Raw genomic sequence first — 21,635 nt, forward strand, 5'->3', positions numbered from 1 at the left:
ACACCACAAACAACACAGCACTCAGAACCTGTGTTTTTGGCTTTAAAGTGAAAAGGCCAGCTCATTTGTCTGTCAAGCCATGAGAACAAAGGGAGTTTGGGAACCACCAAGCCGGCAAAGGTTCCAAACTTAACCCAGCAACCCCCTGTGTCCTGAAGGATGCAGCTCTGCATTAATGAGCCTGAGTCTTTTTCATGGAGAGAGGCTCCGGGGACTGGAAAGAGGCTTAAAGAGGTTCTCTCATTTCTCCTCCTGCCTCGAGGCAGGGCTGCACTCCAATCACCCCTGCTAGCAGGGTGTCTATCTCCTTTCAAAAACCCTCTAGAGAAAGTGCCCTGGCAACTACTCCTGACAGCTAATTTTCACTGTTCAAAAATCTATTAGAAAGGTTTTACCACTAACCTAACTCCCTTCTTGCAGTATTAGCCATGTCCTATGGTCTGAATCCTGGTGGAGGTGGAGAGCCGAGCTCCTCCATCTTCTGTTTAATGCTTCCTTTCCCAAATTTAGATGTGTGACTTAACTCCCACCTTGCCCTCAACCTCTTTTCTTTGAAATAAACTGCCTCATTTTGCCTCTGCAGACTCTACTGATCCTCTACCTCCAGGTTGGAGAGTTTCATTTAGTGGCTATTTTCAGGAGCCATATTTCTCATGAGCTTCACTACCCCAAAGAGTAGAAGGACAACCTTGGGATAGATCGCCTTTCCCATGAAGTTTCCATCTTCCTTCTGTCATTGCCCCTCCACACAGGCAGCCTGTCTTTTGGGAAGGGGCTCGGGACACCTTAAAGGAAATCATGCTGGGGGCATTTTGGTGATGGGGCAGTACAAGGTTTCAGTTCTGCAACCCTTGCCCTGCCCTCCTGTGAACCGCATCCTTGCTCCAAGCATGTGTGTGGAGCCTCGAGAGTCCCAGCCACGCAGCTCTCTACAGAAACCTCTCCCCTGCCTCTGACACTTGGATGATTTTGTATTTAAATTAGTCAGGATTCTTTCTATTTCCACTTTCAAATCCCAGGTGAAGAATTTCATAGACTAGGCTGACATTCTCCACCTTCCCCCCATTCCAGCTCTGCTCCTGATGCGTAACGGAGCCTTGACAGAAGAGCCCGAGGGGCCAAACAAAGGCTCTGCAGTGGGTTAGAGATGATGTTTATCATTATTATTAATAGCGAGGGTTTAATGAGCTTTTTCTATGTTCTGAGCACTATGCTAAATACTTTAGTTGTATTATTTCATCTTTACAGTGACTCAATGAGGTAGGAATATTTTTGTCTTCATTTTGTGGAGGGGGAAACTGAGGCTCAGAGAGATTAAGTAACTTGCTCAAGGTCACACAGCTAGGTAAGTAGTGGAGCAAGGACTTGAATTCAGGTTTTTCTGTTTCCAAAGCTCATACTATCCTGCTTAATCCATTATTACTTAAGCTCAAAATGTCCAGAGGGGACCCAAGACACGTCAGAGGTGCTGCAGAGGTGGGCTCAGTGCTGAGCCTCATAGTCTGTGGCAGTTACTTTACTTGATTCTCAATCCAGATGTACAGAGTTCTAGTGATTCTTTTCAAGTAGATATTTAAATTGCAGCAGGGAGATCAAACTTAGATATGAGAAGTACTTTCTGGCAATAAGGGTTGCCAAATTTTGGAATTAATTACAGAGAGACATTTCCCATCCTAGACCATCCAATATAGTGCGAGCACATCCTATATGGCCAGAGATCCTGCTGGGAAGCCTGGTCGGGGTGGTGGAGAACCTTCCTGACAGCTTTATTGGCTCATTATTGTTTGTTTCTCTATTTCTTTCAAAATGTTATATATGCTCCTGAGAAGCCCTTACCGTGAGCTAGAGCAAGAGGCTGCATGTGGGCGTGCGTGTGTGCACACTTGCATGCATACATGCACTCACATCTCATTTTAAAGCAGGGAAGAGAATCAACTCTCTTTGGCCTGGGGAAAGAACATTAATAAAGAGCCCAACCAGATGCACAGGATTAAAGTCTTTTTCAAACTAATGATTTGATTGATTGCCCCTGAAGGCCTAGGCAAAGAAGAACACAACTTACTTGGCTTCACAATGAGCGTAGTCCCATCCCCAAAGGTTAATTTGCCTGCATTGGTGTTACACAGTGTTTAGTGCTATTGCAATAACCTTGACTCAGGCCTCTAGAAAGACAGGTGGAGGTGGGGGAGGAAAGCAGGAAAACAAAACCTGAGATGACTGCCCATGGCCAAAACAACCTCCTTGTAATTAGGTTAGAACGTGGGAGGAATACTAATAACTAGCAACTCCCCAGCCCAATTCTATTTGCCGTAATTTTCCTTGAAGGAATGGGCCTTGGCAGGAGCACCTCTTGGGAAATTCACTCGAAGTGACTACTGCTCTGTCTCCTGGGATCCTGCCTTGTTTGTATTCCTGCAGGCTCTTTGGCTATTTTCATCCAATTCCTGCCTTTTCCCTGCTACTTTCCTTGGACCTTTCTTTACGTGGAGGTTCACATATTTTCACAGGGAGAGACTACATGGATATTAAATGTCCAAATACAATGCCCCAGGGACTATATGCATTAATAACCTTGTTTTCCAACTGATATCACTAACCACCCAACACAAACCAAGCAAAGAAAACACCACCTGTGTTTTGACAGCTTCCGCATGATGGAAGACAGGCTTCTTGGGAAGAATAATTAGCCAGAAAGAAGAACTTACTTGGTATGACCGAAAGTTTGGTCCCCTTCCCGAAAGTGAGTTGGTAACTCCCAGCCCCAGAGTATGCACAGAGTTTCCTTTCTTTGCAGAAACCCCAGAGATGCTGAGAAAATCAGACCACTCACAGCATAGGAGCAGCTCTGACAAAAGTTCAGACTGTAACAACAACCAGACAACAGGCAAGAGAGAAGGGCATTACAGAGGCGGGCTATGGAACGGACCATTCCTCGGAGTCCTCCAGAGTCCTGGCTGGACTTTCAGAGGTCATCGAATCCATCCTCCTGTCCTCAGTCAGTGTGTTGTCTGACCAAAGACCTGTCTAGTTATTAAGAGCTCCTAGTTTTTATAAAGCTTTCCATTGCTAACAGCCCTTACATCCAAGCAACTGTTCCTTGTATCTAATTGAAATCCTGCAAACTGCAGTCCGAGCCCTTTCCCTCTCAAGCTTCCCTGGTTGAAGATGGGATTTCACATAAACATATTCCACAGGGAAACTCATCACAACACACCAAGCTGGTCTCAGTGGTCACTTTTGGGGAGGAGGAAACTGATACTGAAGGAAGGGGCCAAGGTGAATGCTGGCTTTATCTGTAATTTTTTTTTTTTTTTTTTTTTGAGACAGAATCTCACTCTGTCACCCAGACTGGAGTGCAATCCACAATCTTGGCTCACTGCAACCTGTGCCCCCCGGGTTCAAGTGATTCTCCTGCCTCAGCCTCCTGAGTAGCTGGGATTACAGGTGCCCGTTACCACCTGGCTACTTTCTGTACTTTTAGTAGAGATGGGGTTTCACCAAGTTGGCCGGGCTGGTCTCGAACTCCTGACTTCAGGTGATCTGCCCACCTCGGCCTCCCAAAATGCTGGGATTAGAGGCGTGAGCCACCGCGCCCAGCCTTTTTCTGTAATTTGAATGGTTTACAATGAGAAATTTTAATGTATTATTTGGGCAAATCAAAATTAATCATAACATTAAATAGAAACCTGCAATGTATTTAAAAATGGCTTTTGGATCTCAGACAAGCCTTTCTGTGCTTCCCCCAGGCTAAGGAGTCTGGTTCTCTGCCCAGGGCTTTGGACTCCTGGGATCAGAGGAGGGAACTGGGTCAGGATGTATCCTTAGAACACGCGGGAGGCAACAAGGCCAGGGTGCAGTGCAGGGCCCAGTTCTGTGTGCGCTCATGACTGTGCAGTTGACTTTTGAATTATAACAGAGTAACCTGTTCATCTTCCTACTCAACGCTAACGGCCCAGCTCCTTCCAAACCTTTCTTGGGGACAAAAGCATTCTAGGTACACTGAAAAATAATTCAAGGGAAGAAGCCATTGCCGATCAAAATCAGGGATGGCTGGAAACACTTACTTGGAATCACAGAAAGTCTTGTGCCCTTTCCAAAGACAAGAGCTCTGTTTCCTGAATTCCCACAGTGATTTCCTCCATAACAAAAACCCTGAATGCCTGGCCTTGGTAGTTTTCCCTGGAAGTTTCCTCTTGTTGGTCCTCTTCCCTGTTAGAATCACCTGGAAATATCCCCACTTAACCATAGTTTTTGTTTTTCCTTAGCATGTATTTGCCCACTTCTCCCCGAATTTCTATGAAGTATGGCATAATCAAAATGTTTCTGCTTTGCCTGTCTACCCTACTGATGAGCTTCCATATATGGAGTTGTAGCCCGGAGATGCATTTCTGAACTGCTTGCAGACTTCTAGCTTATTGTTAGCCTGTGAAAGATATTCCAGAGGAAATCCCTGTTTCTGACATCATGATGTACTAGAAATAAAAAGGAGTGGTCACTTATCCTAAATAAAGAAAAAGATTTGGAAAATGGCATAGAGTGAGAAGGCTCAATGCAAGATGCTGCTCTTGGCTGGCATGCTATCTTTGTTGTCTTTAACATGAAAGTAGCTCTTTGGAAAGTCATCTCTCACTTATCCCTGGAACAAGGGAAATGAGAGATCATGGGGTATCAAAGCCAGGAATCTCAGCAGAGGCCAAATAAAGAAAAATGTATCTTTTATGGAGGGTGGAAGGAGAGGGGTCATAGGTATGTTGGAGTCATTTCCAAAATCAATTTAGTTGGAGCCAAAAATCACACTGGGCTTAACGATGTGTCCAAACAAAGGTTACTGGGGACAAGCCTGGGGGAAAGACTGGAAAATAAGTTCTGGACAAAGTGTCACAATTCTTTTACTCTTCTTAATAAACAATGAAAAAGATAATTTATATTTGGGTAGCAGAAGACTGGTAGCAACTTTTCCAGTCCTGGAGGGGAGAATTTGGTATTTGGCTCAGCTGTGGAAAGGCTGAGGACTGGGCCTCTGCAAGAGAACAGCCCAGGACCTAGAGGTCACCCACAAGTCTTAGAAACTTTCCCACTCAACACTCACAACAGTTTAAACTCAGTGGGAGTCAATATCAGAAAATCACATAAATGGCACTTACTGGGGAGAATATGAAGTCGTGTCCCTTTTCCAAAGATGATTTTGTCACCTCTGTTCACACTGTGATTGGGGCCATAACAAAAACTCCTAGTGACTTTTTTTTGGGGAAGGCTACATGTTTTTTGATGGATATTTCACCTTCATGGGACTTAACAGATTCCTATATTGTTCCTTCTCCTGTAATAAACAGACCTCATTATCGGCTCAACCATCTTTCTTTGTGTCTTCTAGTTGTTCTGCTTGAATTTTATGCTGCTTATTGCAAATGTGCGGGAGGAAATTGAATGACCTCATTTGACACTGAGAGTGAATTATAAAAGCAACAATTCAACAAACTCCTTTCCAATATCAAACATAATTCTGTTACTGTAGGCAAAAAATACCTGGCAGACAGCCACTGAGCTAGGAATCCACTTTTCAGCCCAAACAAAAATGGGGCAGGATTGGGTCACTTAGGGCACATATCTGGATTTCCACCTGAGAAGGAACTGCATTACAGAGCCCTCCCTTCACCCTGGCTCTACGCCTTAAGTTCTAGAATTTGCCATGTCACCAAATTCTGAGGATACCTTGCCTTATGTTTGCTGTACTCACTATAGCCCTGCCCTAGCTGGAGGTCATGAGCTTCATTCATTTTAGCCCAGAGGGATCCCCATCTTTTAGGAAATGTTCTCCTTCGACAGTCCATGGATGTGGTCTCTCACCACCAAGAGATGGAAGCCTTATGCCATTACCATCAACCCTGGCTGGATCCTTGTTTGACACTTAAAGAACCAAGTCCCATTTTCTCTTCCTCATGGTCTACCTGACCCCAAAGATGCTCTTTATCATAGTCGTTAAAAAAAAATTAACACGGGATGGATATGTTCACTACATCTAAAACAAACCTGTGGAGTCACCTATCTCATTTCCTTGTCTTCCAGCATTTCCCAAGGTGGAACCATTTAAAACTAGGCTATCCTATTTTAAAGCTCCTTGGGTTAGTCATTCCATAATCTTAATTATAACCTGCTGTAGGGTTTAATAATAGTCAATGTGGTGACACCAGCCTCTTAATATTATTTTTTTGGTTGGACATTTGGATGGGTCCTGTTGTCTCCAAAATGTCAATGTGGAGAAACGGACACCCCAGGAGCATACCCGGGAATGCCAGGCTCCTGAATGCCTATTCCCCTCCTTTTCAAGGAGGTAGATTTAAAAAGTCTTATTCCCCATGGAGGAATTGATCATTAAACAAAAATCGTGCTATCATACCTGCCGTTTTATTTCACTCTGAATTTCCTTTTAGGTATCTACAAAGCCACCTGGGATTGTCAATTCATTTCTGAATCGTTTTCTTCTTCCACTGCATTTGAATAGTCAGGCTGTGTTTTTAGTGACATTTGACATTATGGGACTAAATGTGGACGTTTGCCAAAATGCGACAATGTTTGGGTTTCTTATTAGATCTTTTTGAAATGAATATATATGCAGGCACAAGAGACAAAGAAGGTAACTTATAAATATTAGTAGCATTTAAAATGAGAGAGAGTCTCATTTTTAATAGAATGGAAAACAAGTTCTGTGGCTAAAATCAGAGTATACACACAAATCATTGCAGAACCCAGTTTAACAGACACCGCGGCTGTAAATAGCTCATAGCCCCATATCTCTCTAGAAGAAAGACGGCTAAGCCACCATGTTAAAGGTGATTTGGGATGGTCTCATTTTGCCTTTATTTATCATTATTGCTCTAGTCTCAATAATCACGAATGTTTCGTGTATTTGCAAAAGTCATTTTTCAAGAAGGACATTTGTTTACATATTAAATTAAATCTCCACTAACTTCATGGGATTTATTTGTTTGGTTAAATATCAATAAAACATGGCCACTTACTGGGCTTCACCACCAGCTGAGTTCCATCTCCAAAGATGACTCTGGCATTGTTATTTCCACAGCACTTCCTGCCTTTACTGAAACCCCTGGTGAAACCCTTCCAAACGCACAGCATTGTGGTGAGGGGGCAGTTAGACTCTTCTTGTTTTTTTTTTTTTTTTGCTTTTGCTGTGTTTCTGGAAATTGGCCTTTTATGATAGGAAGAAAAATTGGTTCTGCAACATAAAGCAAACCATTTCTCCTTTAAAAATACCAAACTTATGAGCTTTTAAAATTCTTTTGCATTTCTAGGCATAAAACTGCCAAAGCTGAATCTAGTTTGTTAACAACTCTTGCTGTCATATGTGTGAGGTCAGCCCCAGACACACAAGTTTGAAGGGATGGTACATTCCTACACCCACAGGGATATTTTCCAGCTACAGAGCCATCCCAGCTCACCTCCAGACTCAGTGATCAAGTTATTTCAAAGCCTTCTCAATGCGTAATATTGCTTATTTGATAGCCTAAAAAACGTTTCATGAGGGAAGAGTGGCAAAAGTTAAACAGTCCTATATTTTTTCTCCCCAAAGAAGTTCCGCTATGGACCCATATGCTGTTTCAGCCAGGAAGGGGTAGAGAGTCTAGGCATGAAATAAATGGGAGAAGAGAACATTTTCTATTATAAAAAAGATTGCATCCTAAAGGCAGAGATAAAGACACACAACAGTTCCTTTATCACAAAGTTGAGCATTGGCTGAGCTTTAGTATATACGGAGTATCTGGAGAAAAGAGAGAGGGGTGAGCATCCCAGACAGCGATACCACGTCACTGACTTTCTTGGTTAAAAGTAAGGCTTACGTAATAGAAATTTAAGCTTGGAGAGAGAAGAAGTCCCCAACATGACTGTAACTGGCTGATTCTTTACATTTTAAGAGGAAGTGTTCAAAACTGATCTCATTTCTCTCCTTTCATCCTGGGAGCAGTGTGTGTCCAAAGTAAACATAAAGAACTTATTCTAGAGAAAACAAAAGGGAAGCAAATGTAGGAAACAGAGTGACAGATACGTAGATCACAGTTCTAATACTGAGCTAAGTTACCCTTAGCCTTCTCTTTCCCCTACCCAACCCCTAGAAGTTAGACTTGCCTGACTTCTCAGCACTCTTCCCAAGGATGGCTCTGGAGTCTCTTTTGGAAGAAAAATAAAACATGGCCTATAGAAGAAGGCGTTTGGACCAGCAGGCACAGAATTGTATAAATAGGTTAGCAGAGGTTGTATTTGCCCAGGTAAAGGTATGTTCAGGTTCAATGAATGACTGGGAAATTGGGTTCACAGAAGCATAAAACCTGCAGCATTTAGTAGAGAACAATTCGATTTTCTCAACTAAATTTTCCCACAGTAGTCTTTTTCTCCCCTGAGGTTTATCATAAAATTAGCATGTTTCCCCTTCCCTGACTGTGGTGTGCCATTCAGGAGAATGGGAAATTTGGACAGCCTGCTATATCACAGCAGATAAGAGATGACAGCAGTGAACAAAGTCAACCTTCAGACCTTTCCACCAAAGGGTGGCTGTCGCTTCCCACTTGCAGTGGACACAGAATCCACCTGACATACGCCACTACTTACGTACTTGGCTGGACAGCAAGCCGAGTGCCAGTTCCAAAGATGAGCTTGTTTCCAGTACCGCCATAATTCACACAGTCCTTCAGAGCCTTACACTAACCCTCAAGGAGGGGCACAGCAGGATGGGGTGAGGACAGCTTTGCGTCTTTCCAGACTTAGAACATCTCAGTCCCAGTGCAGCAAAAGCTGACTTGCAGGCATTGCTGCAGCCTTCATATTCCCCTGACATGCCCTGACACTGTCATTTAAGTTACATCCCAAAGCCCAGAACCCTGAGTGACTCCAGCAGTGACTGAGAGCTTTGCAGGCATCTACTCTCCATGTGGGACAGCAGCCTGAGGCAAGGATGTCAGGAGAGCTGCAGACTTGCTATTTTTCACCTTTGAAAATTTCACCGTCTTTGGCTATGACCCTTTCTTTTTTCTCTGAATTTGGTCTTCCAATGGAATGCAGCTGGTTCTGTCCTTGGGAAAGAGTTTTAACCATATCAGAGGGAATTAGATATTCCCTAACAACCCAGCTCTGCTCTCTTAGAGGGCTACTTAAGCATTATTCATTCCAGAAGCTACTATCCCAAACAAAAGAGTTGGTGGCTGACATTGCTTCTCACTGGGAGTGGAGACCCCATTTGGGTCGAGTGCATTGTCTCCGGCAGGCTGAATTGTTCTTAAAAATATAATCTGCATGCTATATTCTGTGCATTATTCAACTAGCGTCTCCTCTCCCTTACAGTCACATCTCTGAGACTTACCTGGCTTTATAATTAGCTTGGTCCCAGCGCCCCAGATTAACTGATAGTTGCTATCCACACAGACACAAAAACCTTAACAAAAACCTTCACAAAAACCTTCACTGTCCTTCCGGGGATCCTATTAGAGATAAAGCCCAGATAAAATGTCTAGAGCAAAGCACATAAAACAATGAAACAACGTAGGAATATTGGCTATTGAAGATTATTTGCTCATTTAATTACATTTGATTCCCTTGCCCATTATAGATTCCAGACACAGATGATGAAATCGAATGACCAAACATCCAAAGTCAATCTAGGTCTCTCTGCATACAAGGGAAGCATAATTCAGAAACAGTTTTCAAATTGGAGAAGTTGAGCTTGCTTCACCTTCCCTGATATTTTAAATAAAAATGCAAAAGAGGTAAACAGATCATTTGTTTAGAGTCATAATGCATCTGACGCTCTAGTGCCTTCTTTTCACTGCTGCTAAGATTTTAGTCAGCACCATGGTGTTCACATATAAGTTAAATTGCTCATGTATAGATTAATTGGTTTAAAGAGGGTTCTGCAGCTGTAGGTGTTAAAGGCCCCTACAGAGCTCAGAGTTGGGAAGGGTGACCTGCAGTGCTATGAGAACGTGCCTGTTTATAGAAAACACCTTTTCAGGCTGGGGGCAGTGGCTCACGCCTGTAATCTTTGGGAGGCCGAGGTGGGCAGATCACCTGAGGTCAGGAGTTCAAGACCTGCCTGGTCAACGTGGTGAAAACCCGTCTCTACTAAAAATACAAAAATTAGCCGGGCGTGGTGGCGGGTGTCTGTAATGCCAGCTACTTGGGAGACTGAGACAGGAGAATCGCTCAAACCCGGGAGGTGGAGATTGCAGTGAGCCGAGATCATGCCACTGCACTCCAGCCTGGGCAACAGAGAGAGAAACTTCGTTCAAAAAAAAAAAAAAAAGAAGAAGAAAAGAAAAACAGAAAAACAAAACACCTTTTCAAAATGGCTCCTTGGTTTCTAGTACTTACTTGGAAAGACTTGTAATCTGGTCCCAGTCCCAAAGATGAGCTTGTTGGCATTATAAGACACAGTGATACTGAGATCTACAAAAACCTCCTAAGCCCCTCTGCTCTTCCCTGTCACTGGCACCAAATGACTATCAATAGCAAAGAAGATTTGGGGATACATTTAAAACACCAAAGCAATCAAACAGTCAGGTTTTGTTTCAGTCAAGTTTCATCTTCTGAAAATGCCTATGGCCTGTGCTTATTATGTTTTCAATGCATTAAGTGATAGCTTAAGACAGTTCACTGTAAGAAGATGGGGAATCTCAAGCTCTAATCCCAGGTATGATTTCTTTTGGTTTGACTTAAACTATTTAACTTGTCTGTGTGTCAGCTTTTCTGTCTGTGACATACGTTTGATGATGTATGACCCTGTTTACCTTATTAGAGAACATTGTGAAGATAAAAGGGCCGAGGATGGTGCAGTGGGTTGCAGCATTGAAATGCATTGTGAATACTGTGGGGAAAATATGATGGTTCAAGTCAGGATATTATTAACATGAATAGCAGGGACTATGCTAGCTGAAGTTTATTGTCGAAATAATAACCACAAAGCTTTCTTAGTAAAAACTGAAGGAGAATATATCTGTCTTGTGTGTTTTTCCACAAGAAAGTTAGTGGAAATAACCACTTAATCTGCCAGAAGAGACAGGCATGGAAAAGGTCAGCTGGATTCTGAAGTCTGACTGCCAGGGGAGGAGAAGAAATGATTGTCCTCCCACAGCAGTGAGTGAGCATAGATTAGGTTCCCACGACATGCTAATGCCCTTGGCTGTTGGCAGCATTAAGTGGAACCAATCAAAGTTATTTTAAAAAATGAATTTGACCATCTTAATGGTAAAACTGGCTGTGTAGGTAGACCCAGAGACTGTTTCTCATCAGTGACTGCAAAATGTGTGTGTGTGTGTGTATGTGTGTGTGTGTAAAGAACTGTTCTATGTGATTTACAGACATAAGAGCCCACAGAAATGAGAAAAGATATACTTACGTGGTAAAACAATCACTTGAGTGCCGGACCCGAAATGCAACACATTCCCAAAGCCTATCCACAATGGCTCATTCTTTTACAAAAACCTTGTCATCTCTTCATAACCACATGTTTTATGTCCCAAGGTGGAAGCTAAAGCTTCTCAGGCATGAGAGAAGAGTCAGACACGCATATCATGGACGCCATGGTATTCCTTATTTCGTGTCAGCCCTTCCTTCCTGAGGCTTTTCCTTATCCTGGGCCCAGCTCCAGCCTTCATGCAGACAGTCTGTGTCCCTTGGTGGCCACCTCCACCTCTGCAGGGGCTCTGCTGGGGCCAACCCTCAGGAAAGAGTCCCTCAGGGCCCTGGGCCATTTGAGGATCACTGAAGGAGCTAGGAAACTGCTCAGAAATACAGCTGATGGTTACAGAGGCAGCAGCAGTGTGCGTGGGGGTGCCGGTGCTGGGCATGGGCACAGCAGTCAGGAATTCAAAGGAGAGAGCAGGGATTTGCATACAGGAGTTGGAGATGGAAGGAGTAGGATCTAGAGAGGAAGGGTCTGAAAACCAAGGCAAGAAGGGTAGATATACACTAACAACGAATGTCAAAATTAGTCACACTCTGCTTGGTGAGCACACACAAGTTCTAGGGGAAAGAAATTTTCCTGGCTGTGTCAGTTGCCCTGACCTATTTAGTACTGTTCTACCTCCTGTGACAACCTCTTAGGTGCAGCTGAGACGCCCCATACCACAAACAGAGACCACGTCCCTGTCCTATTTCTGTCTCAAAGAGCCATCTGACCAAATGCTCTCCACGAGGGGGCAGGAACGGCAGCCACAAAAAGATACTCAGAATCTGTTTCTCTCTTCCTAATTAGGCTGTCAATCTGTTTAGCTAATAAGTCGTATAAAGTGTCTTAAGCTCTTCTAAGGAAAGGAGTCATATAAATGCAAAATAGCAGCAGCAATAAGTCAGATGGCTTGCTGGGTATCTTTTCTTCGTGTGAAGAGATGCCGTTTAGTAGAAGGGAAACTTTCTGTGTGGAGAGGAGACAGACTGGGAAAAAGCACAACAGCATTTGTTTTTATTAGGCTGAGTCTCTACAGCACAAAGTAAAACAGATTTGGCAATTATTTAGGTAATGTGACATTCAATTCATGCAATTTTGAGCACAAAAAAGTTTTCTCAAGGAAGTCCCTAAATATCTGGATCAGTTACCAACACTAATCAAAGTAACTGGACAATTGGGCTGTATAGACACAAACTAATAAATGTACCCTGAGATGGTTCTTCAGAAAGGCTTATATTTTATAAACCTAACATTAAAACTAGCCCAATATTTGTAACCACGGTCTTCATTTTGGCACTGCAATGAACGGTTCCCAATTTTTCTTACAACACATCTTACATTTAGAGCCGCAAAGGTAAGGGTGACCTTCTCCCTAGAGAGTTTTATCAGGTTAACACATGGAAGCTCATTTAGAAATTCATTAGGTGTCTGGGATGTGAGGACTCGTCATTACAGACTAAGAGCTTTTTTGTGAAGTGGTAAGGACTTACAGGGAAGAACGGTGAGTCTTGTTCCAGTCCCAAAGAAGAGGTTGTTTACCCCGGTTTGACACAGCGTTTCTGCCCAGTACAAAAACACTTTCCTACTAAGCTAAATTTTCTTCCTCTCCTTCCTCCTTATTTAACTTATTTATTTCATATTTTTAAATACATATTTTTAGAGACAGGATCTTACTTGGTTGTCCAGGCTTGAGTGCAGTGGTGTGATCTTGGCTAACTGTAGCCTTGACCTCCTGGGCACAAGTGATCCTCCTGCCTCAACCTCTTCAGTAGCTAGGATGACAGACGCATGCCACCATGCCTGGCTATTTTTTTTTAAAATTTTATTTATTTATTTATTGTAGAGATGGGGGTCTCACTGTGTTGCCCAGGGTAGTCTTGAACTCCTGGCCTCAAGTGGTCCTCCTGCCTCAGCCTTCCAAAATGCTGAGATTACAGGTGAGAGCCACTGCTCCCAGCTTCCTTTTTCTATGAAGTTTGCCAGGGGTATGTTACACACATTTGGACTTCTGCTTGGTGATAACCTTTGAAAAACTTTCCAACGAGAAGTGCTGTCTTCCATGTTTCTTAACAATCCAAACAACGAATAGTCCCCTTTCTCTCTCTCTCCCCATTTTCTTCCCCCAAACAAAAACATACCATTTCCATGCTGCCCGTTTTCTCCTTGGAAGACAGAACTTGAATAATTCTGGTGTTCACAAGGGTGGATTCTACTTTAGTATATTATTATGAAAAATCACCTTCTTTTGTGTGAACCACCCACATTTGATGTTTTTATTTCTTCCAAGTCAGCCAAACTGACATTCTCTCAGCCTTAACCTAGGAATTCCAGATCCAATGCACCCCTCTTTTTGCCTCTAGCTGAAACCAAGTGAGTTAGAAAAGCCCCTATTAACCAGACTTTACACACATTCTACTTACTTTAAAAGGAAAATATAACCTAAGAGTAAGAGTCTTTGGTTAGAAGTTGAGACAGAGAAGATTAAACAAGAAATGAACAGAGTGGATAACTGCAGTTCACTTGGAAACATCCAGACCTACCTGGTTTTACTTGTAAAGTTGTCCCTTGTCCAAAGATCAGTTTGTCTGTGTTGCTAGAGGCACACTCTAATGCTGTACTTTACAAAAACTATCAATAGGGATCATTTCCATTTTTCTCCCTTTCCTCCAGCAACCTGACATAGTAGCAATAAAAACATATTAACTGAAAACTTTCTATCGGCCTGCCACTATGCAAGGTCCATTTACAGGTATTAGCTCTTTAAATCTCATAACATTTCAGTGAGCTAGGTACTATTACCATCCCCATTTTACAGATGAGAAGAATGAGGCATAAAGAGATTAAGTAACCTGCAGAGTTAGGATTTGTCTGAACAGTTTGATTCCAAAATTCATATTCTTAATCTCTATGCCATACCTTTCGTTAGCCACTCTCCTCTGCCTGCCATTTTGGGTTCTCCTTTGAAGTGTGTATACCAGTCACATTGATAAAATAGTTCATTGACCTAATAAATATATCCTGAGATAGTTCTTCCGAAAGACTTACATTTCATAAACTTAACATTAAAAGAAATCCAATATTTATACCCATTATCTTCATTTTGGCACTGTAACAGACATTTCGCATTCCTTTTTTTTTTTTTTTTTTTTTCCTACATGTGTCTTATATTTAGAGCTGCAAAGGTAAGGATGACCTTCTCCCCAGAGAATCTTATCAGGTTAGCACATAGAAGCCCATTTAGAAATTCATTAACGTCTGTATCCAAGATGTCTTTCCTGAAGCCCTTTGGCTCTGTGGACAACTCCCCTTGCCCTTATCCAGCTTTGCCAAGCCTGGAGCTCCAAAACTGACTCAGGACCTGGCCTCAGTCAAAGCCACAGCAAACACTGCTGGGAACACAATTTGGTGTGTGGAACAAAATTCTGAACAGTGGTCTGTAAGATGCTCCTGAAGACTCTTGCAGAGAATAACTTCTCAGAAAAGGCCAGAATTAGGATGAAATCAGTTCCTTTCCTGTTACTTCTAGCACATCCACAATAAGGTTCTAAGCCAAAGAGAACTGAGAGATGCAGGCGTTATATGGCAAGTTTGAGTCATTCTGGATAATCCACACTGGGGCGATGTGCTCTAGCATGGTCACGAGCATGACTGTGAGTCCTGAGAGTTCCCAGCACTTGACCTGTCTTTGGCTGGAAAGCGGCGTATTTACCAATGGCCCACGGTGAGGCTGCCACAGTGCAGACTAAAGCGGCCATGAAATGTGCTGCACACTCTCACCTTCTGTAACATTCAGTGCTCCCAGACAGGCTTTTTTGGAATGCACGAATATGTTTGCTGTCTAAGAAAACAGCCGAACACTCCAATGGCCTTCCTACCCTGTTCATCTGGATCCCTCTACCTAGTTATTTTGATGGAGGGGTAGGCAAGGGTTCAGCTTTGGTGGACAGGAAGAAAACCCTAGCCATAACTAGATATTTTAAACATCAGGGCTAAAAAGAAGGAGGCAATTTCTGAGATATTTCAAACTGCACAGACAGGTTTGACAGAGTTAACATGAAGACTCACTTGGATTTACTGCCAGGCTTGTTCCCAATCCCCAAATCAGCTTACGGTTGTTGCCAGCATTACACAGTCATAGAAAGCTTTACCAAAACCGACCAGGCCAATGTGTATCAGGAAATCCCTTTCAATCCCCAAATCTGGCCGGCGTTCTCCTCCAGCTGGGACCCTGGCCAGAGGCAGCGGAAAAGACTGTTTATTATGGCGGTCTATTCACAGCACGGTCAGGGTGGAAAGGCTCTTCTGAGGTTAACTAGTTCATCCCTCCACCTCCTGACAAAGCTGCCTTCTGACCAGGCCAGCAAGGAGCATAATCCTGACAAAGCCGCTGGAGAAGGATTCCCCCACTGCAGTGCTCACCCAGCCCATGTTCTACTCAGTCAGACTTTCTGACCCAAATGGTTAAGACAAAAAGGACAAGAAATCATCTGTTTTTCTCCAGCACATTTGTTCCCATGCCAGGTAGTTATATGTATGTCCATTTTCACTTATACATATGCCATGTATTGATAACATGTAACCATTAGAATGAATATAAAAAAATTAAGTAGAGAAAACAGAAAACAGAGCTCAGTGCTATGGCTTCCTTTTGAAATTAGAGCATTCATTATGGATTCAGCAGAGATACTCACGGGGTTTGACCATTAACCTTGTTCCCCCTCCAAATGTGAGCACGTTGCCTGCATTATTATTCACACAGTGATCTTCAGCTGAGCAAAAACCTCCTAGAAACTGAACTAAGTTTTCCCTAAAGATCTTCTGGAAGGAGCGATATCATGAGCACAGAGAATATTAAGTAATTGTCACAGTAATAACCTGGCACAGGATCCCAGTATCAGTTTGGATTTCAGGACTGTTTCCATACTGGATAAATAAAGGATAGTCTTTCTACATGTTCTAAACAAAGAGTTTTCCTGCACAGGCCCAGAATAGTGAATGCCAAAATCCTAGCATATCCACTGTTGTTTTAGATAATAATTCTCCAGGGTTCTGAAAATTATATACCTCATATAAAATTATATGCCTACTGGACATAGTAGGGACAGTTTATGTCCACAGCACCAAAGCAAAAGCAGTCAGAGGGACTGCTGTCACAGTGGGAGGGATTGAGGGAAGCTGTCATGGTCTACCTGGCAGGAGGGGTTGGCGTGCTAATCACACCTTCTGGGTGCTCGAGCCAAGCACCTCTGACCAAAGTCAGCTCAGGAACATCTGAAGGGATGCCCAACCTTTTCAATCCACAGAACTCAAGACAGTCCTATGCAATTGTCTGCCCTGGAATCCACCCTGGACTCCAGCTCCAGATCTTTTCATCCCCTGCTTTGCTAGTCACCAGGAAAAGGACTTTTCACCACTGCCTATCCTTGTCCTAGGAGAGACTTTTCCACTTACCATCCCTTCCCCAGGACATAACACAGCTCAAGGACTAATCAGAAATAATCCTCTTATGACTAAGAAGGTGGCTTCTCCCATTTTTCCTGCATGATCCTTTTGAGCTTCTCTCAATTTTGAGGTACCTCACAGAAAGTCTGAGCCCAAAACTCCATGGACACCACCACTGAGTGGCCAGCATGGTCTCCTCCCACTTCCTCACCCCCGGCCACATTGAGGACCAGGGGCTTAACAACTGGCATTAGGGATGGAGCACTCCAAAGGGAAACCAACAAACATGCAGCCTGTAAATCTCCTACTTAGATTATGTTAGTGTTACTTCAGGGACAGATCTCTCCTTTCCAAACCCATTACAGAAGCCATCTCTCTCCTTCCTACTTTGCTTCTTTGTCTGATGGATCTCTCACCTTGGCCTGCTTAATTAAAAAATGATATAATTTTTCATACCATTCCTATGAAACTAAATCTGGTAATGCCTATGCTGGGTTTCAAGGCTGAGAGACGGTGAAACCAAATTTTGTCACCTGTGCAAGCCTGTTTTAGGTGGTGGGTCCAGGATGTCTGATGGATGGACACAGGGTACAGGTGTGGGCATGTGTAAATATTCAAGGGAGGCAGATGCCTAGTTTTCCTGGAGCAGAGCATTCATGAAAGGGAATCGCTGGAAATAAATTTGGAGAACAGAAAGGGCCCAGATTTTAGAGAGCTTTGAGTGACATGCTAGGATCTGGACATGATTTCCCCTTGAGATGATTTCTCAAAACATGAATGCCCAGATGAAGCATTGAGTTGCACAGAGGAGAGGGGCATAAAAAGAGGCAGAAAAATGAGTAAAAAATGTAAAGTGAGAATATAGTTTTAAAAGAAGAGAATAAAGAACACAGAACTCCTGTTGTGTTTACAGGAGTTTCTCGAGACCTTCAAGTCATAAACATATTTCTAGTGATGTATACAATTCTTATGAAATTGGCAGCAAGTCCATCATGGTAAGCCTCAGAGCTCTCCTTCACCCCTCCTGTCCAGAGTAGAGGGACCCAGAATTGCCACTTCAGATAGCAGTGATTTTAGCTTGCACAGTTTACACGGGTACTTCCCTTGTCCTACCTTCCCTTGTCCCTCAAACATGAACACCAACAACTTTAAAATAAAGCCTGTCTTGTCTGTAATACTCACTTGCTAAAACATTCAGCCTGGTGCCTGTTCCAAAGATGTATTTGTAGTTTCCTGAGGTAGTCACAGTGTTATGAGTCTCTACATAAACCAACACAATGTTACCATTTATGGAAGCAGCTTTACTCTCCATGAATGAATACGGCATTACAGGCACTTTCCCCATTGAAAGGCCTTGACCTCATATTTTTCTAAAAGTAATTTATTTGGGATTACATCTTAATTTATAGAGAAAGTCTTCACTGCTTCTATTGGGTCTGAGTTTGCAAAAGTTCTTCAATCTCATGCTATCTTTATGCGTGTTTGTTAATTAAAGAGGCTGATTTAGCGAACATGTGAGGACTTAAATATCCAAATGACTGTTGAACCCTCTGAAATATTCCACCTAGGATTGCCCCTGAGAGCCAACTTATGAGCCACATGAACAAACCCATGACATTATTTTATAGTCACATCTATTTTTGGATCCAAAACAGTATCAGTAACTAGTCGATTCCCTCCTAAATTTAATAGTCTTGGTTCTGAAAGGATTTTGATTATCAATAAAAGTAAAATCCACCTTTAAAAGATACAGCCATCATGGATGCTACAAAAAGGAAGTGTTTTGACCTTTGAGGGTGGTTTCAGTGAGGGGGCAAGCAATGGACAGTGTTGGATGCTTCAAGCTGAGTGCTTTGACTGGGCCACTCATTGAAATGTATGAACTTGATTTGTTGACAAATCAGCCACATTACCTTATTGTCACAGCTGGTTCATGTGCAGAGAACTGTTGATGAAATACTATTGAAATGTGAGATGGCAGACATTTTTGCAAATAGGGTGCCTGCAGGAAAGCATCCCTGTTTCTGTAATTCTAACAGAAAAAACCCCCAATAACAACCAAAAAATCCACTGAATTCTCCAGGTGTGGAGATAGCTTGTACAATTTTCAATATTGCTTTTTATAATCCATCACGATTACCTGCTCCCTGACAGCTTCACAACTCGGATGAATATTCTGTTTTATTACAGATAATCTAGTGGATGTGGGGAGGCCCTCCCTAGTCCTGGGATTCTCTGCCTCTCCCATAGGGTTGGTTTGGCCAGCCTAGGTAAGGGGGTGAAGTCCATGTGGGGACCTGCGGTGAGGAAGGGGGCTATCCAAACAAGCAAGCCCATCCATGTGATACTTCAAGGGTTCTGTTCTCTCTCTAGAAAAAGTTACATTGTTCTGCTATTCTCCTAGAGGAAGAAAGCCATGCCAAGCGTGGAACTCCTGCTGCCCCTCTCTTCACTTGAGCCCTCAGTCCACTCGCCTTATTTTTCTGTTTTTCTTTCTTTTTGTTTTTGAGACGGAGTCTCGCTCTATCACCCAGGCTGGAGTGCAGTGACACGATCTCAGCTCACTGCAATTCCTGCCTCCCGGGTTCAAACGATTCTCCCGCCTTAGCTTCCCAAGTAGCTGGAATTACAGGTGCCCACCACCACACCCAGCTAATTTTTGTATTTTTAGTAGAGATGGGATTTCATCATGTTGGTCAGGCTGGTCTCAAACTCTTGACCTCAAGCTATCCACCTGTCTCAGCCTCCCAAAGTGTTAGAATTACAGGCGTGAGCCACTGCGCCCAGCTCACTCGCCTTATTTTTTAATTCTACCAGATGACACAAGCATCGACTCAATAGGGTTCTTGCCTCTTATCTGTTGAGGACACACTTCCTTGGCTATGCCATTACTTTGGTAGCTTCCCTTTTCATGGGCTTGTTTCTGTCTCTCTCACAAAGCTTTGTTTCTTATCTCTGCCTTTCCCAAAGCCGCAACGTGCTTTGTGGACCTTTGAAAAACAGTGATTGCAGCGTTAGTACAATTTATCAAACTGCCCCGAGACCTGATAACCAAATCCAGCCTCCAGGGAAACATGTATTCATATCTTGCTCACACATCAGACATAGTTAACAACTGCATGCTAAGCAAAGCAATTAAATTCAGCTGTGTTTCAACAGGTCCCATTGGATTTCTTTCCAGAAAGGACAATTAGTAAACCACAAGAACTCACGGGGTGTGACCAACAGCGAGGTGCCTTTGCCGAAGTTCAGTGCATACCCGGAGTTTGACTTCCACAGTGTGTTCTCCCTAAACAAAAAACCCCTTGCAGGAGCCACCCTGTCCCTTCTCCTATGATTCCTATTAAAGTTAATGTCTGGAAACCAATCACACAGCAGTCACACAGACTGTGAATCATCCATGGGCCCTTGATGGTGTAAATAAAGCTTCCCTCTTCCATGGGACCATTGCTAACAAGGTCACCACTCCCCACAGTGATGTGGGTGATCAATATTGAGATCTGCCATCTGAGGGACGGGGCCCTGTGACATGTTATGAAGTCTGGGGATTTCCTATGTCCAGCAGAAGGACATGCTGGTCTGGACTGGGAACAGCCAGGGGCATGGACAGGAGCAATTCTGTGGGGTTCAAGGGTGAAGGTGGAGGGAAGATATAACGGAGAAAGGAGTTGGCAAGTCTCTTCTCACTCACTCTGCATTGTACTTTAGCTGCACTTACTGCTTTTGCTTTTACTTCCCCAATGTTCTAACAAGTTAAGGGTATAGGATGTTAAGCAAGTTTCCTTAATGTGTTTCCAAAACAGTCATTGGAAGGTTATTCTAGTCCACTTCATCCCATTTACACATAACACATATCACTCTGGAAAAGTTATCCAAGTATTCAGGACTCTCTGTTCTCTATTTGAGAGCCCTTTCATTCTGTTGCCCAGAGTGACAAAGTCCTGATGATAAATCAGGACTTTGAATCCCCAACACTTACTTGGTTTAACAGAGAGTTTAGTGCCTTTTCCAAAGATGAGATTTCCTTGGCTTCCTCCATAATTCACACAGTTCTATGGGGCTTTACAATAATCAACAGGTGGGAAGGATGGAGGGGGAGACTGAGAAAGTGAGATCATCTTTCCCTCTAGTGGAAGTCTCCCCACCTTGCAGCCTCTGTCCCCAGTTCCTTTGCAAGGTCAGGACAGTTCTCTAAAATTAACAGCTGGCTGTGCAGATAGATCTGAACTTGATCTTAAATCCCCTGTTTTCTTCCTAGAACACTGGGTTCTGACAGAATGCTTGTGCCAGAGGCACATAAGGACAATAGCACCCAGCACAGGAGGTCAACACTGGGGGCCCAGTGGCTATTTTAGGGACCAGGAGCACCATGCCACTTTCTCAGACATAGTTCTTTTTTTTTTTTTTTTTTTTTTTTTTTTTGAGATGGAATCCCGCTCTGTCGCCAGGCTGGAGTGCAGTGGCACGATCTTGGCTCGTGGTAATCTCTGCCTTCTGGGTTCAAGCGATTCTCCTGCCTCAGCCTCCTGAGTAGCTGGGACTACAGGCGCCCAACACCACGCCCAGCTAATTTTTTGTATTTTTAGTAGAGATGGGGTTTCACCATGTTGGCCAGGATGGTCTCCATCTCTTGACCTCATGATCTGCCCACTTCAGCCTCCCAAAGTGCTGGGATTACAAGAGTGAGCCACCTCGCCTGGCTTATATTTAGCATTTTTATATATCCAGAGCCAATGACGAA

The 21,635-nt window shown here is 43.2% G+C and overlaps 1 gene segment (V, D, J or C); it reads right to left on the reverse strand.

The window, feature by feature from the left end:
- The window catches only part of LOC103231394 (T cell receptor alpha chain constant-like), a 50,573-nt gene extending 32,510 nt beyond the window's left edge, over positions 1-18,063 (reverse strand). The window contains 1 exon segment of the C gene segment in view: positions 16,144-18,063. Within this exon segment, the coding sequence occupies positions 16,144-16,156 (13 nt within the window).
- Between the last annotated feature and the right edge of the window lie 3,572 nt (positions 18,064-21,635).

The sequence above is a fragment of the Chlorocebus sabaeus genome, chromosome 29 (genome assembly GCF_047675955.1).
Source record: "Chlorocebus sabaeus isolate Y175 chromosome 29, mChlSab1.0.hap1, whole genome shotgun sequence".
NCBI lineage: Eukaryota > Metazoa > Chordata > Mammalia > Primates > Cercopithecidae > Chlorocebus > Chlorocebus sabaeus.